The 15,687-nt window shown below is 40.8% G+C and overlaps 1 protein-coding gene across 1 annotated transcript; it reads right to left on the minus strand.

Annotated features, from left to right (window-relative positions):
• Positions 1-259: 259 nt before the first annotated feature.
• Positions 260-15,687, minus strand: fam210b (family with sequence similarity 210 member B). The gene is made up of 3 exons (XM_050038970.1): positions 15,005-15,687; positions 5,383-5,582; positions 260-1,337 (listed from the first exon to the last, which is right to left on the minus strand). Exons 1-3 carry the CDS (start codon positions 15,527-15,529, stop codon positions 1,121-1,123), a joined length of 942 nt encoding a protein of 313 aa, XP_049894927.1. The 5' UTR covers positions 15,530-15,687; the 3' UTR covers positions 260-1,120.

A 15,687-nucleotide genomic window follows, 5' to 3' on the forward strand; every position in this document is an offset into this window, starting at 1 on the left:
GAAGACAATAAGAGTACAAAGACATTCAATCTTATGAGAGATGAGGATGTGTGTGATGCGGTTTTACCAGAGGAGCGGTGGACGGACAGCGCTGTATTTGTAGTTCAGGAGCTCCCCAGTGTGGTGGGAAAGGAGAAGTGCAACTGAAAGTGGCACCTCTCCAAGAAATGGTGACATGGTGGTTAAAAACCCTTGAAAACTTCCTCTGTGACTTAGTGTGTGATGGTGTTGGTATGTCGTAACAAAAACACTCTAAATATAAAAGAGAGCTTCTCTTTTAATAGTTAAATACAGTCCATTCAATCTGAAAGAACAACAAACCCTCACAAACCAACATTTGTCATCCAAAGCTTGCAATGAACCACGATCAGCTTCACTCAGATTAATGTACTCGACATTACAGCTTGGGCAGTGGCATTTGCAATATTAAAGAACCACAGGGAGAGACGATAGAAGGGGGAAAAGAGGGAGGAGAAGAAGAGCAAAGGGATATGAGGGGGAGAAAATGGATGCCAGGAGAGGTGTTGAGGAGAAAAATAGCAGGGAAGCAAAACAACAGCAGAAAATAAAAGCAATGTAGGGGAGACAGAGGCTAAGGGGAGGGAGAGGAGCGAGGTAGGAGACAGAGAGAACCTGAATTATTCTGCTGATTCACATAACACCAGAACATGGCCTAGTCAGCTAACAGGGAACAGTGGAGGAGAGATCAGCTTTTTCCACTTGTCCCCACAGGGAACCTTCACAGCATTAAGATACGAACCCGCCCACTGAAAGAGCTTAAAATCCCTGATCTTACCTCTGATTGTAAATAAATACTTGAGCTTTTTTTGCCTTTTGTTTCTGGTGTTTGAAATGCACATACATTAAGACTCCACATACAGAGCTGTTGCACTTGAGACGTTTTAATCCTACAGTCACACAACCAAACACTTCGATTCTACTTCAGCTGGAACTAATGAAGGAAATGTTTCACCTGAATTCACAATGACAACTGAGAAAGGATGAGGCTTTTCTACGTGAAGGCGAGTGAGTAAGGATATGTACAGGAGTTTTAATTATGGCCATTAACAGTCAGGATGTTTGTTGCTTGGCGAGGCAGCAGAGGAGCAGAGGAGGGTCATCAGGGTGCAGGTGTGGGCGGTTTAAAGAGACCAGTCTTTCTGAAGTAGCGCACGATGAGAGGCACGGACACCAAAGTGATGCTGATGCGAACTGGGGCAAAGAGCTTGTGGATGGCGTAAGCCAAGACGAACGTGCTCGTCCCCGCTGCCATTTTAGACCGAACGACCGCCTCGCTGAAGCCCACTTTGCACAGCACGGCTGCCATATCGATCCCACTGGGGAGACAGATGACACAGAAAACTGGTTAGAAGGACACAGGATTCACGTGTTGGGCGATCACTCACAAATTTTCTTCGCACATTTTTCTTTGTATTAAATCAGGAATACTCCACTTGCTTAACTCGGGCCACTTTGGCAAACTGACAGGTGGTCAGGGGCCAGTTAATAAATAAACACTGATGATTAATATACAAATAATTACCCCACACCTCTGTCGGTAGGTCTGAGAGATCCTCCCCTGGCTTTTTATTTTTCACAAACAAGCTCTATTTTGATTTTTTTATGCACTCTGGCACCTTATTTACATTTAAAATCACAAGAAAATAATTTTGGTCAGCGAACCACCTGGCACCCTGCTGCTGGCCAGAATGGGCCCATGGGCTGTAAGTTGAGTATCACTGTATTAAATTATTGGCACCAGTCCACTGTGCACGTACACAGATTTTTCAGGCGATGCCCTCAACAAGTGCATGTTCTGGTATCTGTGATATATATTTACCTCTACTTCACCACTTAATTATCACAACTCTTTAGCATCTCATTTGAAATAATCAAGACTTTCAACATGAGGCAGGAAGGAAAAAAAACATTAAAAATAACATAAAATAATATATAAATTATATTTCAAATAATTAAAAAAGTTAAATGCTTAAGTAAAAAATAAGATAAAATAAAGTTTTAGTAATAAAATATACAATCAGTGATATTAAACAAAAAAACAAAATCAATAAAAAAATCTACATTTAAACAAGAAATAAACATTTAGAAAATGAATAAATTAAATTCCAACATATTGAGTATAAGCATAATAATAATGATAGTAATAATATTAAAAGGAATGATTATTACAAATTTAAAAAAATATATTTAAAAAATCGTCATTTAAACAAGAAATAAACATTATTATATATAATAATATTATATATATATATATAGTAATAATATTAAAAGAAATTATTTTTAAAAATCTATTTAAAAAAACCTACATTTAAACAAAATTTAAATTTTTTTTTTTTTTACATTTAAACAAGAAATAAACATTTAGAAAATAAATTAATAAAATTCCAACATATTGAGTATAAACATAATAATAATGATAGTAATAATATTAATAAGAAATTATCATAATTATGAATATTAAAAAATCTACATTTAAATGAAAATTTAAAAAAAAATCCAACATATTGAGAACATAAACACAATAATATAATATATCATAATATAATACTATTATTATTATTATTAGACGTATGGACATTTAGCAGCAGCAGCCATGCAAACCCTGAACCAACTCATAAACAATAAGGTTACTCTCTATGGGCCATTATCTGGATTTCTGCAGACCACAAGCCCAAAACAAATATTTAAAAAAATGTCTGCAAGAAAAATATTAAAACTTCATTGCCCAAAAAGTAAGCCCTAGCACCTCATGCTGTGGTAACAACTTCTCTTTGTTACTGCCAAGCTTTTGCTCGTGGCTTGTTGCATCCTGAAGGATTTCAAGAAATCAAATATAAAAGTCAACAAATAAAGTCTGTTACTCCCATTTGGTTTACCTGAAGTGGTTATAAGTGTAAGTCAGCTTTATCTCCACCAGAGGGAGCTGTTTTCAATCCAGAATGTTGTATATTAGTTTATTTTGGAGCCTTCTGAGCTATTTAAATTGATGTCACTAGCACAAGAAGCACCACAATCTCAAGTGTGTGAAATCACACAAAGCTACACGTATCACAGCCTTTGTGAGACAGTTTTGTAGAGACGCAGCATTTTCATTTGAGCCATTAGCAGAAATAAATATGTGAAGGATGTGCTAACACAAAGCTTAAAGCTGCTTCGATCAATCGAGCGTCTCTCTCTGTCTCACATTAACAGCTCTGTTGCACTCAGCAAACTTAAGTCAGCTAAAGATGAGGATGCATCTGCACCCTGACAACTGTTTACCCAGCACACAGCACTGCATTAGCAGGCCGTGTGCTCAGGCTCTGTGGCCTCATGGTGATAATGCTCAGTGGTTGTTACAGTCCGTTTTCAGATCAAGGGTCATTATCAGCTATGCGAGGAAATGCCTGAGCTGTCAGATAATCCCTGCCAAGTCTCTGTGGTATTCAGGCCCCTGGTATGTGAACACAGAGACAGACAACGGCCTGAAAAAGGTCTGGACTGATACTTTTACCAGATCTGAGGTTGTGCTGCGCTGCTTTAGCTTCTCACCGTCTGTCACCATCAATAGAAGATTACAAAGTTTAGAAGACAGTTGAATGAAGAGCCAAATATTTAACATTCTGCATGTGTTGTTGTAAAAGTCTAAAAGAAACACTTGCAAGATGAGAAAATGAACTCATGTTTTATTCAGCATGATTTTAGTGTCTGACTCAGCCAGTAGTATTTCAACAGCAGCAGGGCCGGTGTAATGTGGCAGACTGAGTGGACGTTCTCAAGAGCCCGTACTTTGCTTTCTCTCATATAATAGGTCCCATTTTCTGCCAATTTGCACCAGACATTTTGCATTCCTCTGTGTAAAAGCAGCCCACGGGTCAGTAATTTCCTGTGCACATCTTTTAGGTTTATAGGAAATGTTACACTCAGATGCTCTCAAACTGCGAGATAATATTAGTAAGTGATGTCTGATGCATTCCAGTTATTTGGTAACGTGCTGAAGTCTTGCATTTTACTTGTTTGTAGTGTCCTTTCCCTTCAGTCTGCTTCATCTGCTTTTCAGTCTGTCATTTCCTTCATTTATTAAAAATACGCTGGAGAATTTCAGAATATGTTGCCTTCAGCTGCAGGGTGTAAATGATCAATATGGAATATGGTTTGTCATCAATGGGGGAATCCCTCTCCTTCTGTTGAGAATCAGTGTGTCTGGAAATATGCTCAGGGGAATAATTTATAATGTGTTTTTTCTTTCTGCTAAATCGTAGCCACACTTGACATACTGTGACTTTTTAGCAAGTAATCTATATGTGGACATTAAATTAGAATTAAGAAAAACTATTGGTTACAAAATAAGACAATAGGACCAGATAAGGTCACAGTGTACCCTACACGTTTTTATAGCAGTGTGGGTACAGCTGATTGATTTCGCACCTAAAAACCATTCATCAATCCTTCATCTACGTTCAGAAAACATGGGAATTACGATTAAATAAAAATACTAGGGATGCACTGATTTGTAAATTTTGTGCTGATATCAGTGTTTAAAACAACAATTTAGTCGATAGCCGATACCAATGTTTCTGTTGTTCATATTTATTTTGTTTTTGTTGTTCTTTATTCCCCCTTTTGTGCCAGGAAAACAAAGGAATTTTAATTATAAAAAATAACAGAACTGTTTTAAAGTCATTCACTCATTCATTACACTGCCTGTGAATGAGCACTAAAAATTACTTGAAAAAAAATACATATTATATATATTGCCTTTATACAATATATATTGTAATTTCTTCTCTGATATCCATTTTATATATTATATTCCACTTCGAACAACTGCATTTATTTCAATTTCTCAGCAAAAATTAAATTCTACAAGTTGAACTCACCATGATAATGTTATTTTACCTTTGCCCAATAATTAATTTTACAGAATAGAGCTTGAACGCATCACACTGTGACTCAAGACAACCTCCGTTAGCTGGTTCTGGCCCCCGCCAGCTGCTAACAGCTAACGTTAACTAGCTCTCCTCTTGCAGATTTCATTAGGATATATTGTCCAAAAGGCGTCCTGAGAAAGATCTCTCTTTGTCTCATACATGTTTTTTATTGTCCCTGGGACGATGGGACACAGATGAGTCTTGAGCGCTGCTTTCTAGCCTGCGCAAAATTGATGTGACTACGTCGACTACGTGAAATACATCAGCAACTACCATCTGTGAATGTTGTCTTATTTGCTTATAGGCCAATTGTAGTCAACAAGGTGATTATTGGCCAATGTTAAATCAGTGCATCCCTACAAAATACTCAATCCAGCTGCTAACAGGACCTATGATATGTGGCCACTGGCCCTCTACCTGTAGAAAAAGCAGTCAACTGATGTTTAGTTACCTGGATATAAGGAGGTAGAACATTCCCAGGGACATGAGGGAGATCCCTATGTGAAAGAAGACTCCCACCGCTCCATACTCCTTGAAGACTTTTTTTAGCTGCTGGGTCTTGTTTGGTTTTCCTTCCTCTGGCTCCGGCTCCCCCGGGGCCTTCGTTGTAGATGAGTAGGTAGCAGAGGCCTCCTTTACATTCAGCTCAGCCTGGACAAAAAAAATAAAAACAAGAGAACAGAATTGGAGGGAGTGATCAGAACAAAATGAAACTACAGGATGAATTGAGAATCAATCCGTGGTGCTGCAGGAAGGAGAGGAGGAGAACGTGTCTGTAAGAAGACATCTAGACAAAAACGGAGACGAGTTACGAATGGTGAAGAGGAGGCGGATTAAAATTGTGGGCATAGTTTCCACTTGGCATACAAAATCGGGAAACTTTTCATGTTAGTATTCCAAGGACTCCCTCAAACTACAAAATTGACAAGACGGAGGCTTCATTTCTGGTTAAACTGATGTCACAGCTCTTGACCACTTTCTGAATTTAAGCACACAAAGCAGAAAAGCTCAAACAAACAACCAGTTGTTTTCTTTAATATCCACTTGACATGAGTTGACAGTGTTTGTTTGTTGTAATAAGTGGTGACACAGACGCCTGACATCAATTTGTTACTCTTGACTTGACAAAAGACTTCATTATAAGTGGAAATAGATTTTTTGCTTTAACTTATCATATGAAGTTAATGTTGATTGCACAATGTAATGGCTGCTGTCGCGATGCCGTCACGGTGTTCACTGGTTCCTGAGCGCCTATTTTTCAGGGCGCAAGGGCCTCATCTGATGAGGACGAGCCAATCACAGCCGACAGATATCTTTACCTTCCTCCGTAAATATCAGTCTGTGATAAATACGGTGAAGAAGTTGATCATGTTCGTGCAGGGCTGCCAGATCTTTACATCTGTCCCACGGACCATAGGCCTACGCACAAAGGGCACCTGGAAGATCAGCTCTGCACTCAGGATTTCAGGTAAACAGGCTATGATATGGGCCTTGTTGAGGTTGCTTAGCAACCTTAGGTGCAACCTGACACCACGCTCTTGAAAGCTGGCAGAGAAAAGGCAGTACCCAGCACCTGACCTTGGGTTTTCCAGACGGTTAAAGCTGTGGCATGTGTACAGCCCCAAAGCCTCGCTTATTGGGACTGCTACAACAAAATCCCAAATTGCAGTGAAGTTTTTATCTTTAAAACTTTGCTAGAATTTCCCTTTCCTGATGTTCTGCAGAATCACTAAACACAGAGTTATGTATGTTGGAGACTTTTTGTCCAAACTGAGCTACAACAAACATCCTTTTTTATTTTTAGGTCAGATACAGAAATGTGAGCATCATCAAAATACTGAAAGAAAAATCACGTGCTGTGAATTTTGTGCGTCATCTCGGTCAAAGTTGAGGTCGTACAAGTAGGTCAAACAAAGCCTGGACAAGCTTTTTTTTTTTTACAAGCTTCCTCTATTCATCCTGCTGCCAAGTCAGCCGATTAAACATAGACTGCTGCTGTGTGGTTTAGGTAGTTCACATTAACACTTACCCTTTCACACACTGACATGAACAAAGCCTGTCACGTTCTCTTACACACACACTTACACTTACACNACACACACACACACACAAAGAGCCTCTCACAAGTGCACAAACACATACATTACTCTCCCCCAGACACACCACTCTCTGAGATGAACAAGCACCAGACACAATCCAACCGTCTGACATGTCGCAGGGAGCAGGCAGGTCACTCCAGTGTGCGCTGGCAGTACAACAGATTAGTGAACTACAAAACACTCAACAGCAACAGGACAACAGACTGTAACGGAGCATTGATGGTGTAGACGTGACTCACAGAGCAGCTGGAGAAGCAAGACGTAAAAAAAGAGAAGGCCTGCAGTATGTTGACAATACTGCATGTAAATAAACATAATCCTCCCGCTGACTGACGCCTGAAGGGCTGCAGTTTGAAACAGCAGTCATGCTTAATGCAGCAGAGCCTGTATAGGTGGTATAGTAATGTACAAAAAAAATTCAAGATGCAAGACTTAACCATTTGATATAAAACCTTTCATCATATCTCTCCATCAAAATCTAATCATCATTCTGATTAATTATAATGCTAATTTCTCAGGGACTAATTTTAGTCACTGTCCAGACATTATGTGAGATAAATACTGTGTATAACTGCAATCTGCATTTTCCCAGGCTGAGCTCGACCAGTTTTTGGCAGCATACGGATATAAAACCTCTTCAAACCATTTCAGTTCATATCTGGCTGTGACCAGAGCCCCTCCTGCACCATAAACCAAGAGCTCAACTTTTAATAGTGAGTTACCTGAATGCTGGGACTCCGTTTAGGAATTTAGAAATGATTAGGTACAGGGACTACGCAGATCTAAGGGACACTAGTGTTATTAGGGGCGTAAAAAGGGATGGGAATCGAGAACCACTTCCAGTTGAGAACTGGTTCCTAATTGTCTGATCCATCAGAATGACATGTCTCCGGCCTTTATCAACTCCTCTTATCAATGCTGGTATGACTTCCTGACAGCTTCACATTGCAGCATACAATGACGTCAAACTCGCAACTAGGAGGAGTCATTGTGGAGAGGAAGAAATGTCCTTTTGACATGAAGGAGCAGCAGCTCTACTCCAAGCTCCCTCCAGATGTCCAAGGTCCTCACCCTATCTCTAAGGCTGAGCCCAACCACCCTACGGAGGAGACTTAATTCGGCCGCTTGTATCCGCTATCTCATTCTTTCAGTACTACTCAGAGCTATGTCGAGCAATGACATATTTAACAATCCGCACGTCCGTTACCGAGGGTAAATATCCTGTTATAATAACATAAGCACCACAGGCTGGCAGATTTTTTCTATGACTGAGAAAACCTAAATGAAAACAAATGCTGTACAAATATTCTCTCATTTCATTAATGTTAGATGATGACAGACAGACTGTTGCTACAGCCAGCTCACATCAGCTTCACCTTTCACACTTGAGTCACAGGGAGGGTAAAATGAGTGTGTTCAGACTCAGAGATAGAAAAAAAAGTGTGTAGGCCTGCTTTTTTTTTTGCCACATATTAAAATGATCAGGAATCGATAAAGGAATTGAAAAAAGAATCAGGCCAATAAGCAGAAGTGTCAGTAAAATCGAATCAATTCCCATCTGTAGTCGTAATGAAGATAATAAATAATTATGGTTCATAAAAGCAAAGAACAGCAGGAGTTAAAGTAAAAATCAATACTGAATCACAAAGAGATGCAGCCTTCTGAAACAGAGCCCTGTGTTAGAATAAAAGTGTGACTCAATCAGCAAATATCTGACCAACTGTAAGTAAACCAGCAAAAATATGGCCAAGCATTCAGAGCCAAAATTCATTTTTTGATACCAGTGCTGTGGACACAAATCTGTTGCCTGATCATGCTGCTGTTGTAATGCAATTATAGCCAAATATCTTCTCGGGGAGCCGTTCCAGGTTAATTAGAGGTTTCTATTATGATTAAGGGATTATGGGCTGAAAATAATTTCATCTTTATTGCCTGCTATTTTTTCATTTTGATGATGTGGGCTGTTAAACTGGAATTGAAACAGTAAAAAGGGCAGCTGAACAGAGGGCATTGTGTCCAGAGAAGTTATACAAATATATATTTCTGCTGTGAGGAAACACAATCCTCCCCACAGTAAACAGGAAGCAGCTCCAGCCTGTATGGAATCAGTCTATTATTAGACATAATATTGACTTTGTGCCTACAAAGCTGAGACAACTTAGTGAATACAAAGAATACTGCAGTGACCACTTTAAGAGGCAATTCATTATTATGGTAGACTATCAAGTCAAGGTCAACTTTAACAGTGACCAGAACAAGTGATGAGGTTGATGGAAAATGTGTGTAGGTGCATAGTTTTCCTGATAATCCAGCAGAGATGAGCAGATGTAAGAATACAGAAATAACTGGGGCGATATAAGCATTAAAAGAGTAACTTTAGATCTTGCAAAACATGTCAAATCATCCACTCAAATGTAAAACAAACAGTAGTTTTCTCTAAGTAAAACTCTAGATGTAGGACTGAAAATGTAAAGCACTCCACTGAACTGTGTGGTTGCGTAGCTTAAATGTGTGTAACGGCATATTTATTGTACAAGTTTGGTAACTTGTTCTGTAACTTCCACATGTTCAACAAGTTCAAACTTGCTGATTGCTGCAGGGCCTCAAAGTGCTTCCTTGACACGTACACAGCGTTCCCACTGAAATTATGTTATGTTATGAAATTAGACTAACGGTTTTCCAGGCCTGGGAATGGTGTGGAATGAACAGGATGTTTTGAATATATATTCAGGGTTTCTACAGTCATGGAAAACATGGAATTTCACAGTCACATTTTCCAAGCCTGTAAGGGTCATGGAATTTGTTGTGTGTAATGAAAGTGTTACAGTGATCTTCAGTGGATAAGATTCCATGTGAGGCAGCATAGTGGCAGATTTATTTTTTGTAGCTCTCGACATAACATTGCTCTCATATGCAGTGACATTATTTTGTTTACCATTACATACATTTCTTAATTTTCTGCCTGCGTACCCTCTCTGTCTTCATGTATGCCAGGTAGCTGGACTTATGTTTGAGTAAGTTTTAATCTGATTTGTTAGGAAAATGCCTGGCAAGTGGGGCAAGACAACAATTTTTTTATTATGAGTTCTTGAAAAGTCATGGAAAGGTTTTGAAATTTTGTAGAAACCCTGTATTTTGTTGTAGCTATTGCTTCTAATGTTAATTAAAATGAAATTACCAAACATGTCTAAGGTTAAGTGAAGTATGTTCCTTGTTAAAATCTAGTGCTGAACTGTGTGACAATTAAAACGTCACTAGTATCGAATCTATCACTACATACACATTGACCAGACCAGCATTGTATCATCACCAAGGCCATACCCCATTTTGGGAGAAACAAGTGCGCTGCCACATAGGGAGAGAAACAGGAAAATGCTGAAAAGCTGTTTTCACACTGGGATTTGAGGCACATAAGATGCGTGACTATTCACCATCAGTGTGGTATATCTCTAAATCAGTGGTTCCCAACTGGTTCAGCCACGGAGTCCAGGTTTCTCCTTGGTCATTCGTTCAAGGTCTACGAAGTTTGATAAAATCAGCAACATACTTGGGTTTAGCCATGTCATCAAGCCAGTTTGCTGTCTCTGTTGAGTAGCTGTCTGTTATTCACTCATTGTATTCACACTCAAAGCTTGTGCTGTGCTGTACTTAAAAAATAATGGGTGTTTTTTTTACACACTTGACATGTTCTCGTGTCCCTTGCAGTCCATTAAAAATGGACCCACAACCCACCAGTTGGGAACCACTGCTCTAAGTGATAATGGTGACAGTTACTACCAATGGATAGCTAACGTTAGCTTGAGTAGGAGGCTGCTGCAGCATCAAACTTTAACTATATCTCAGTCTGTAGATCAACAGTTTTTAACAAGTTGGTTATTTACAGACACCGGTTAGCTCAATGATACCTGGTGACTCAATCAATCTACATATTTGATTAAATCATCAGACATCCAGATGTCTTCACATGTATAGATAGGCAATTTCAGCCAGTGTGTTGGGTCATTGATCGACTTGGATAGAGGAAGCCTGACGGGACATGATGCTATCAACCTTAATTTATTGAAGTATTGCGTATGCTCCGCTCACATTCAGACAAGGTCGCAAAACAATTACTAGACACGCCCATAAGACAAACTTTTGTTTAACGAGAAACTTCATACAAACTTGTTAAAATTATAATACAAACACCCGTTTTCTATTCCCCCAAAACGGGAGGGGCCTTGCGGTTTTCTGAAGTAGCCTACCCTTAGGTGTTGGTCTGATCTATTGGCATAAGAAGGTAGTTGGTGGCGAAAATGATTGAGTGAAGTTAGCAAGCGCTAGCTGTTTGCTTATCTACAAATACCTGGGAGGTGTGTGTTCAGTAATGGCCTGTAAAATTCATTGGTAAAAATGTGTGGGTCCTTGTGTACAGTAACTTCATGGTTGTCTTAACCTGAAATCTTTTCTTAAAGTTGGAACTGTGAGAGGCAGATTTAGCTGGCAATCCATTCATTGCCATTTGGCCTAACATACAGTAACTTTCATTCATATCCCTCTGTGCCTTTTTTTTGCTGCGCTGACATTATTCTTTCTTCAGACTGTCTTCCTTTGTGAGCCTGAGTCAGACGATTAATCAAGAAGGCAGAAACAATGAGGACGAAGAAGAAGGGAGCAGGAGAAAAACAAGCTGAACTTTTCTCTTCCCTGCAATTTGTCTTGCTAAATTTCGTCCCAAGCCCCCCCTGGATGCAGCCTTAGTTTTGGTGACGTATTCACTGACTTGCCAACAATGGACAATAGAAAGGCCAGAGGGGGCGAGGGTGCAGGCCTTTTGCCTTTCAGAGGCGAGCCAGGGCCGAGCTAAAAGTAAAGGCAGGCAGCAGTGTGGGAGGGTCATGTGAGCGAGCGGCCAAGGGGAGTTGTGCCAGGGAGGTTGTATAGGAGGGGAACAGTGGGTCTGCTGTGTCTGATAACAGCTTTTCAGAGGCAAGAAAACACATGCAAAGTCACAGTGGCACACAAACACAGACAGAGTGGGAGGGAAATGGTGAAGTGGTGAATCCCTCCTGTCAGAGGCTCCAGCAGAAACTAAAAAGTGACCAGTCTGAAAAAGAAGTCAAATTGAACCAAATAATGGCAAAAACATTTGTGTAAAGCCAGCTGTGGCTCGAGAACGAGCTGCGTAACATGTGATAAATTGTTGTGTTTGTTGGGCCGAAGAGGACAAGTTAAAAAATGAGAACAATCTGGGGGTGTGGAGTTACAAAGAAGTGAGCTCAGATATCAGACCTCTGGAGCGCACTGTCTGCTTTAAGCTAGAGGCTTGAGGCTACGCCAGCCTTTGTTAGTATTTGGGTTGCCCCTATGAAGGTTTTTTTTTTAACCACCAATCCTGATCCAAGCCATTTAATATAGAATATCTACTGATACCGGAGTCCAGATCCGATTTTTGCATTTTCTCTATATAATACAGTGAACAAGTACTTTTAGTTATTCAAGTCAGTTCAGTTGTCAAATTGAGAAGCTAATGCAGTGCAATGTTAAGGATAAAATCAAAACCCTCTCTTCGACCTTTGCCACTGTCTCAAGAAAGTTTCTCTATCCCTTTAAGAGAGTATTCTCTGGTGTTTGTTGCATCCGTGTCGCCTCGCCTCAACTGTTTTTTTGTAGAGTGTTTATTTTTGTCGTCTGTACATTTTGTAAGCCAATTACATTCATATATAACTCATATAGGCTTTTTGCTCATGGGCTTTTATTGCATTTGCGGTGACGTGGTGAGTGTGGTTGTCATCAGCACTTTAGCGCTGTCCGTCTCTCCTCTGAGCAGGGCGGGGAAGCACTATGCGCCAGAGATGACGGCAAGAGACTCTCACTCTGAGCTGAAATGCAAAGAGTGCTTATAACTTTGGAAAATAACATAAATAAACAAACAGTCTTATGTACTTTTGCTATTCTAGATGAGACAGAGAGTTGGAGAGTTGCTGTACTTGAAAGTTTTATGAGTAAAAACATCTATATAGATCAATATGGCCAGTACCAGAACATCCCAACTTGTGTAACTCATTGCACTGTGAGTAATATAGGCACCAGGTTTTTAATATGTGGAATAAAAACAGGCATCTTTGGTTTGCTGTGTCGATTTTGATCTCCAACTGTCCAATGAGTACGGCAATGTTATAGACTGCAATGCTAAATTGAAGGCAGCCTTTTTTAAGGGACTTGCGAGCGACTGAATCCACCTGAATCCAGTTTGCCAATTCATTAAATGACTTTTGTCATTCAGGATTTCAGTTGTGTTCATTAGAGAAGTGCATATTAAAGAGAGAATTAATCATTCATATTGGCTATAATCTATCTTCAGATTAAAGCACTACATATGACCTTTTTAAACCTTGGTTCTTTATGTTTTCCTGTGATTATGTGAATTGTCCCTATACCATTTTTTTGGTCATACTGCCGATCACTATCTCAAACATTTTTTGCACATCTACGCAGCAATTCCTCGTTCCTCATCGGGCCAACATCAGTGTCAATGTGATGCCTGCAATAAGTAGATATTGGTTAATATGCATCAGTCTAGTTCTAAATAAAATGTTCTCTATTTCCAAGAAAGGAGCTGCTGTTTTATTTTTGAGTTTCTGTTCAAATATTACTTAGGTTCAAAGTTTTTGGAGCCATGGTTGCAGTATGTTGGTCTGTCCACCACTTCGGTCCTGACTAAAATATCTCAATGACTACTGGATGCACTGCAGTGGAGTTTGGTTTGGATATTTATGGTTCCTAGATGATGAATCCAGATGCCTTTCCGCTTACTTTCTAGTGCCACCATCAGGTCACAATTTGAATAGTTTTGTTAGTAATCTCATCTCTTCAAAACCTCATCTGTACTATGTAAATGGACTGCACTTGTATAACGCCTTTCTAGTCTTCCGCCCACTCAATACACAACATGTTTCATCCCCTATTCACACACAAACACACACACACACACACACACACACACACTGGTGGCCGAAGCTACAATGCAAGGTGCCACCTGCTGCTCAGTAACCTTTCACATGCTCTTACATACCGATCAGGGGTTTTGGGGTTCAGTATCTTGCCCAAGGATACTTCAACATGCAGACTTGAGGAGCCGAGCATTGAACCACGGATCTTCTGATAGGTGGACAACCTGCTCTACATATTCACCTCTTCACGCTCTACCGCTGAGCCCCCATGTGCTATGTGCTAAGTGATGATAGCATGCTAATGGTGAATATGGCAAACCTGCTTAACATAAGCATTTTAGCACACTGGTGTTAGCATATAGCCCAAAGCAACACTGTGCCTGAGTACAGCCTCTCAGAGCTGCAGGCGTGGGTGTAGAGTCTTGGTCTTATTTAACTATCTAACACAATATTTATGTAATTCAGAGTAAGCTTCAACCTCTGCATAACACTGGGGACTATATCTCCAGCTCTTTCACCTCACTGTGTTGACTCATCACTAGCAAAGAACTCACATCATTTACATCCTATTCAAATAAAGGGACAGAGTGACTCATTCTTACTGTGACTCTCTATGAAAGAGCCAGAATAAGTTCCCTGTCCTGTCAGGTGTCTGTAAGCCTGTTGAGCAGTGAATCAGCATGTGCTCTCTCTCGGCTCTGTAAACAACACCTCTGCTACCTCACATTCAACTCGTGAAGACAGATCAATTATACATGGACGACTGTGAATTCCCTGCAACAGTAGACAGCCCACACAGCTGAGCGCGTCATGGTGGTGTTGTATAACAAGCCTGCCTGCTTACATGACGAGGCCCGGGCAGGCAGCTCTTTGCATATTTGATGGTTTTGAGGTTAACTCCGGGCGCCACCGGGTCCGGGACATTTGCACGGGTTTCCCCTGCTAGTTGAGCAGTGTGTGTGGACACAGATTGGGACCTGTGCGCTCTTGTTAACTGGTCACTGGGGTTAGACAAACACTCGAGATCAACTGTGTAAATTACCCCTTTGTTGTCAGCTGTCTGCTCCTCGCTGCTCTTCTTCGTGGATAAGCCTCTGGTCTGCATTGTCCCCGTGGAGCAGAGTGGACTGGAAACCCGCCAGCTACCTGTAAACAAACCATTACCCACGGGCTCTCCTCTGTGGCGCCTGTTAGCGTGCTCGAGCGGCTGCGTGATAACATCTACATAACCGCCTTCACTTTGCACGCGCTTGGAGAGATTCACGGCTACAGTAGCCACTCGGTCCAAGTGTTCCCAGTGTAAAGCACACGACGAGTGCCGGGTCTGGACGGGCTGCGTGTCCGGTTGTTGTTGTTGTTGTTGTTGTTGTTTCCCCAGGTGCGCAAGAGTTGTGTCGACGCCTCCGACGGACACACAGAAACACCGGTATCGCTGAAACGTGTTCCCCTTGCGTAATGTCACAGTGACGTCCCTCAGTCTTTTGACTCGCACTAGAAACGAAGCCGTTGACTTGAAAGCCTGATCCACAGCCGCTGCAGAAAGCCGCCCCGTGTGGCACAGAAACATTGTCGACGACCGCCCCGAAACCAGCGTGAGGTCTGCGACAAATCGAATAAAGCGAGTGAGTCGTTTAGAGCAGCTAATTATGAGTGCACGGAGCTGTAAACATGCTGCCCTGTGCCCTCCTGCCTCCCTCCGGTCCTCTGGTTGACCGATTATCACTC

The sequence above is a fragment of the Epinephelus moara genome, chromosome 24, assembly GCF_006386435.1.
Source record: "Epinephelus moara isolate mb chromosome 24, YSFRI_EMoa_1.0, whole genome shotgun sequence".
Lineage (NCBI taxonomy): Eukaryota > Metazoa > Chordata > Actinopteri > Perciformes > Serranidae > Epinephelus > Epinephelus moara.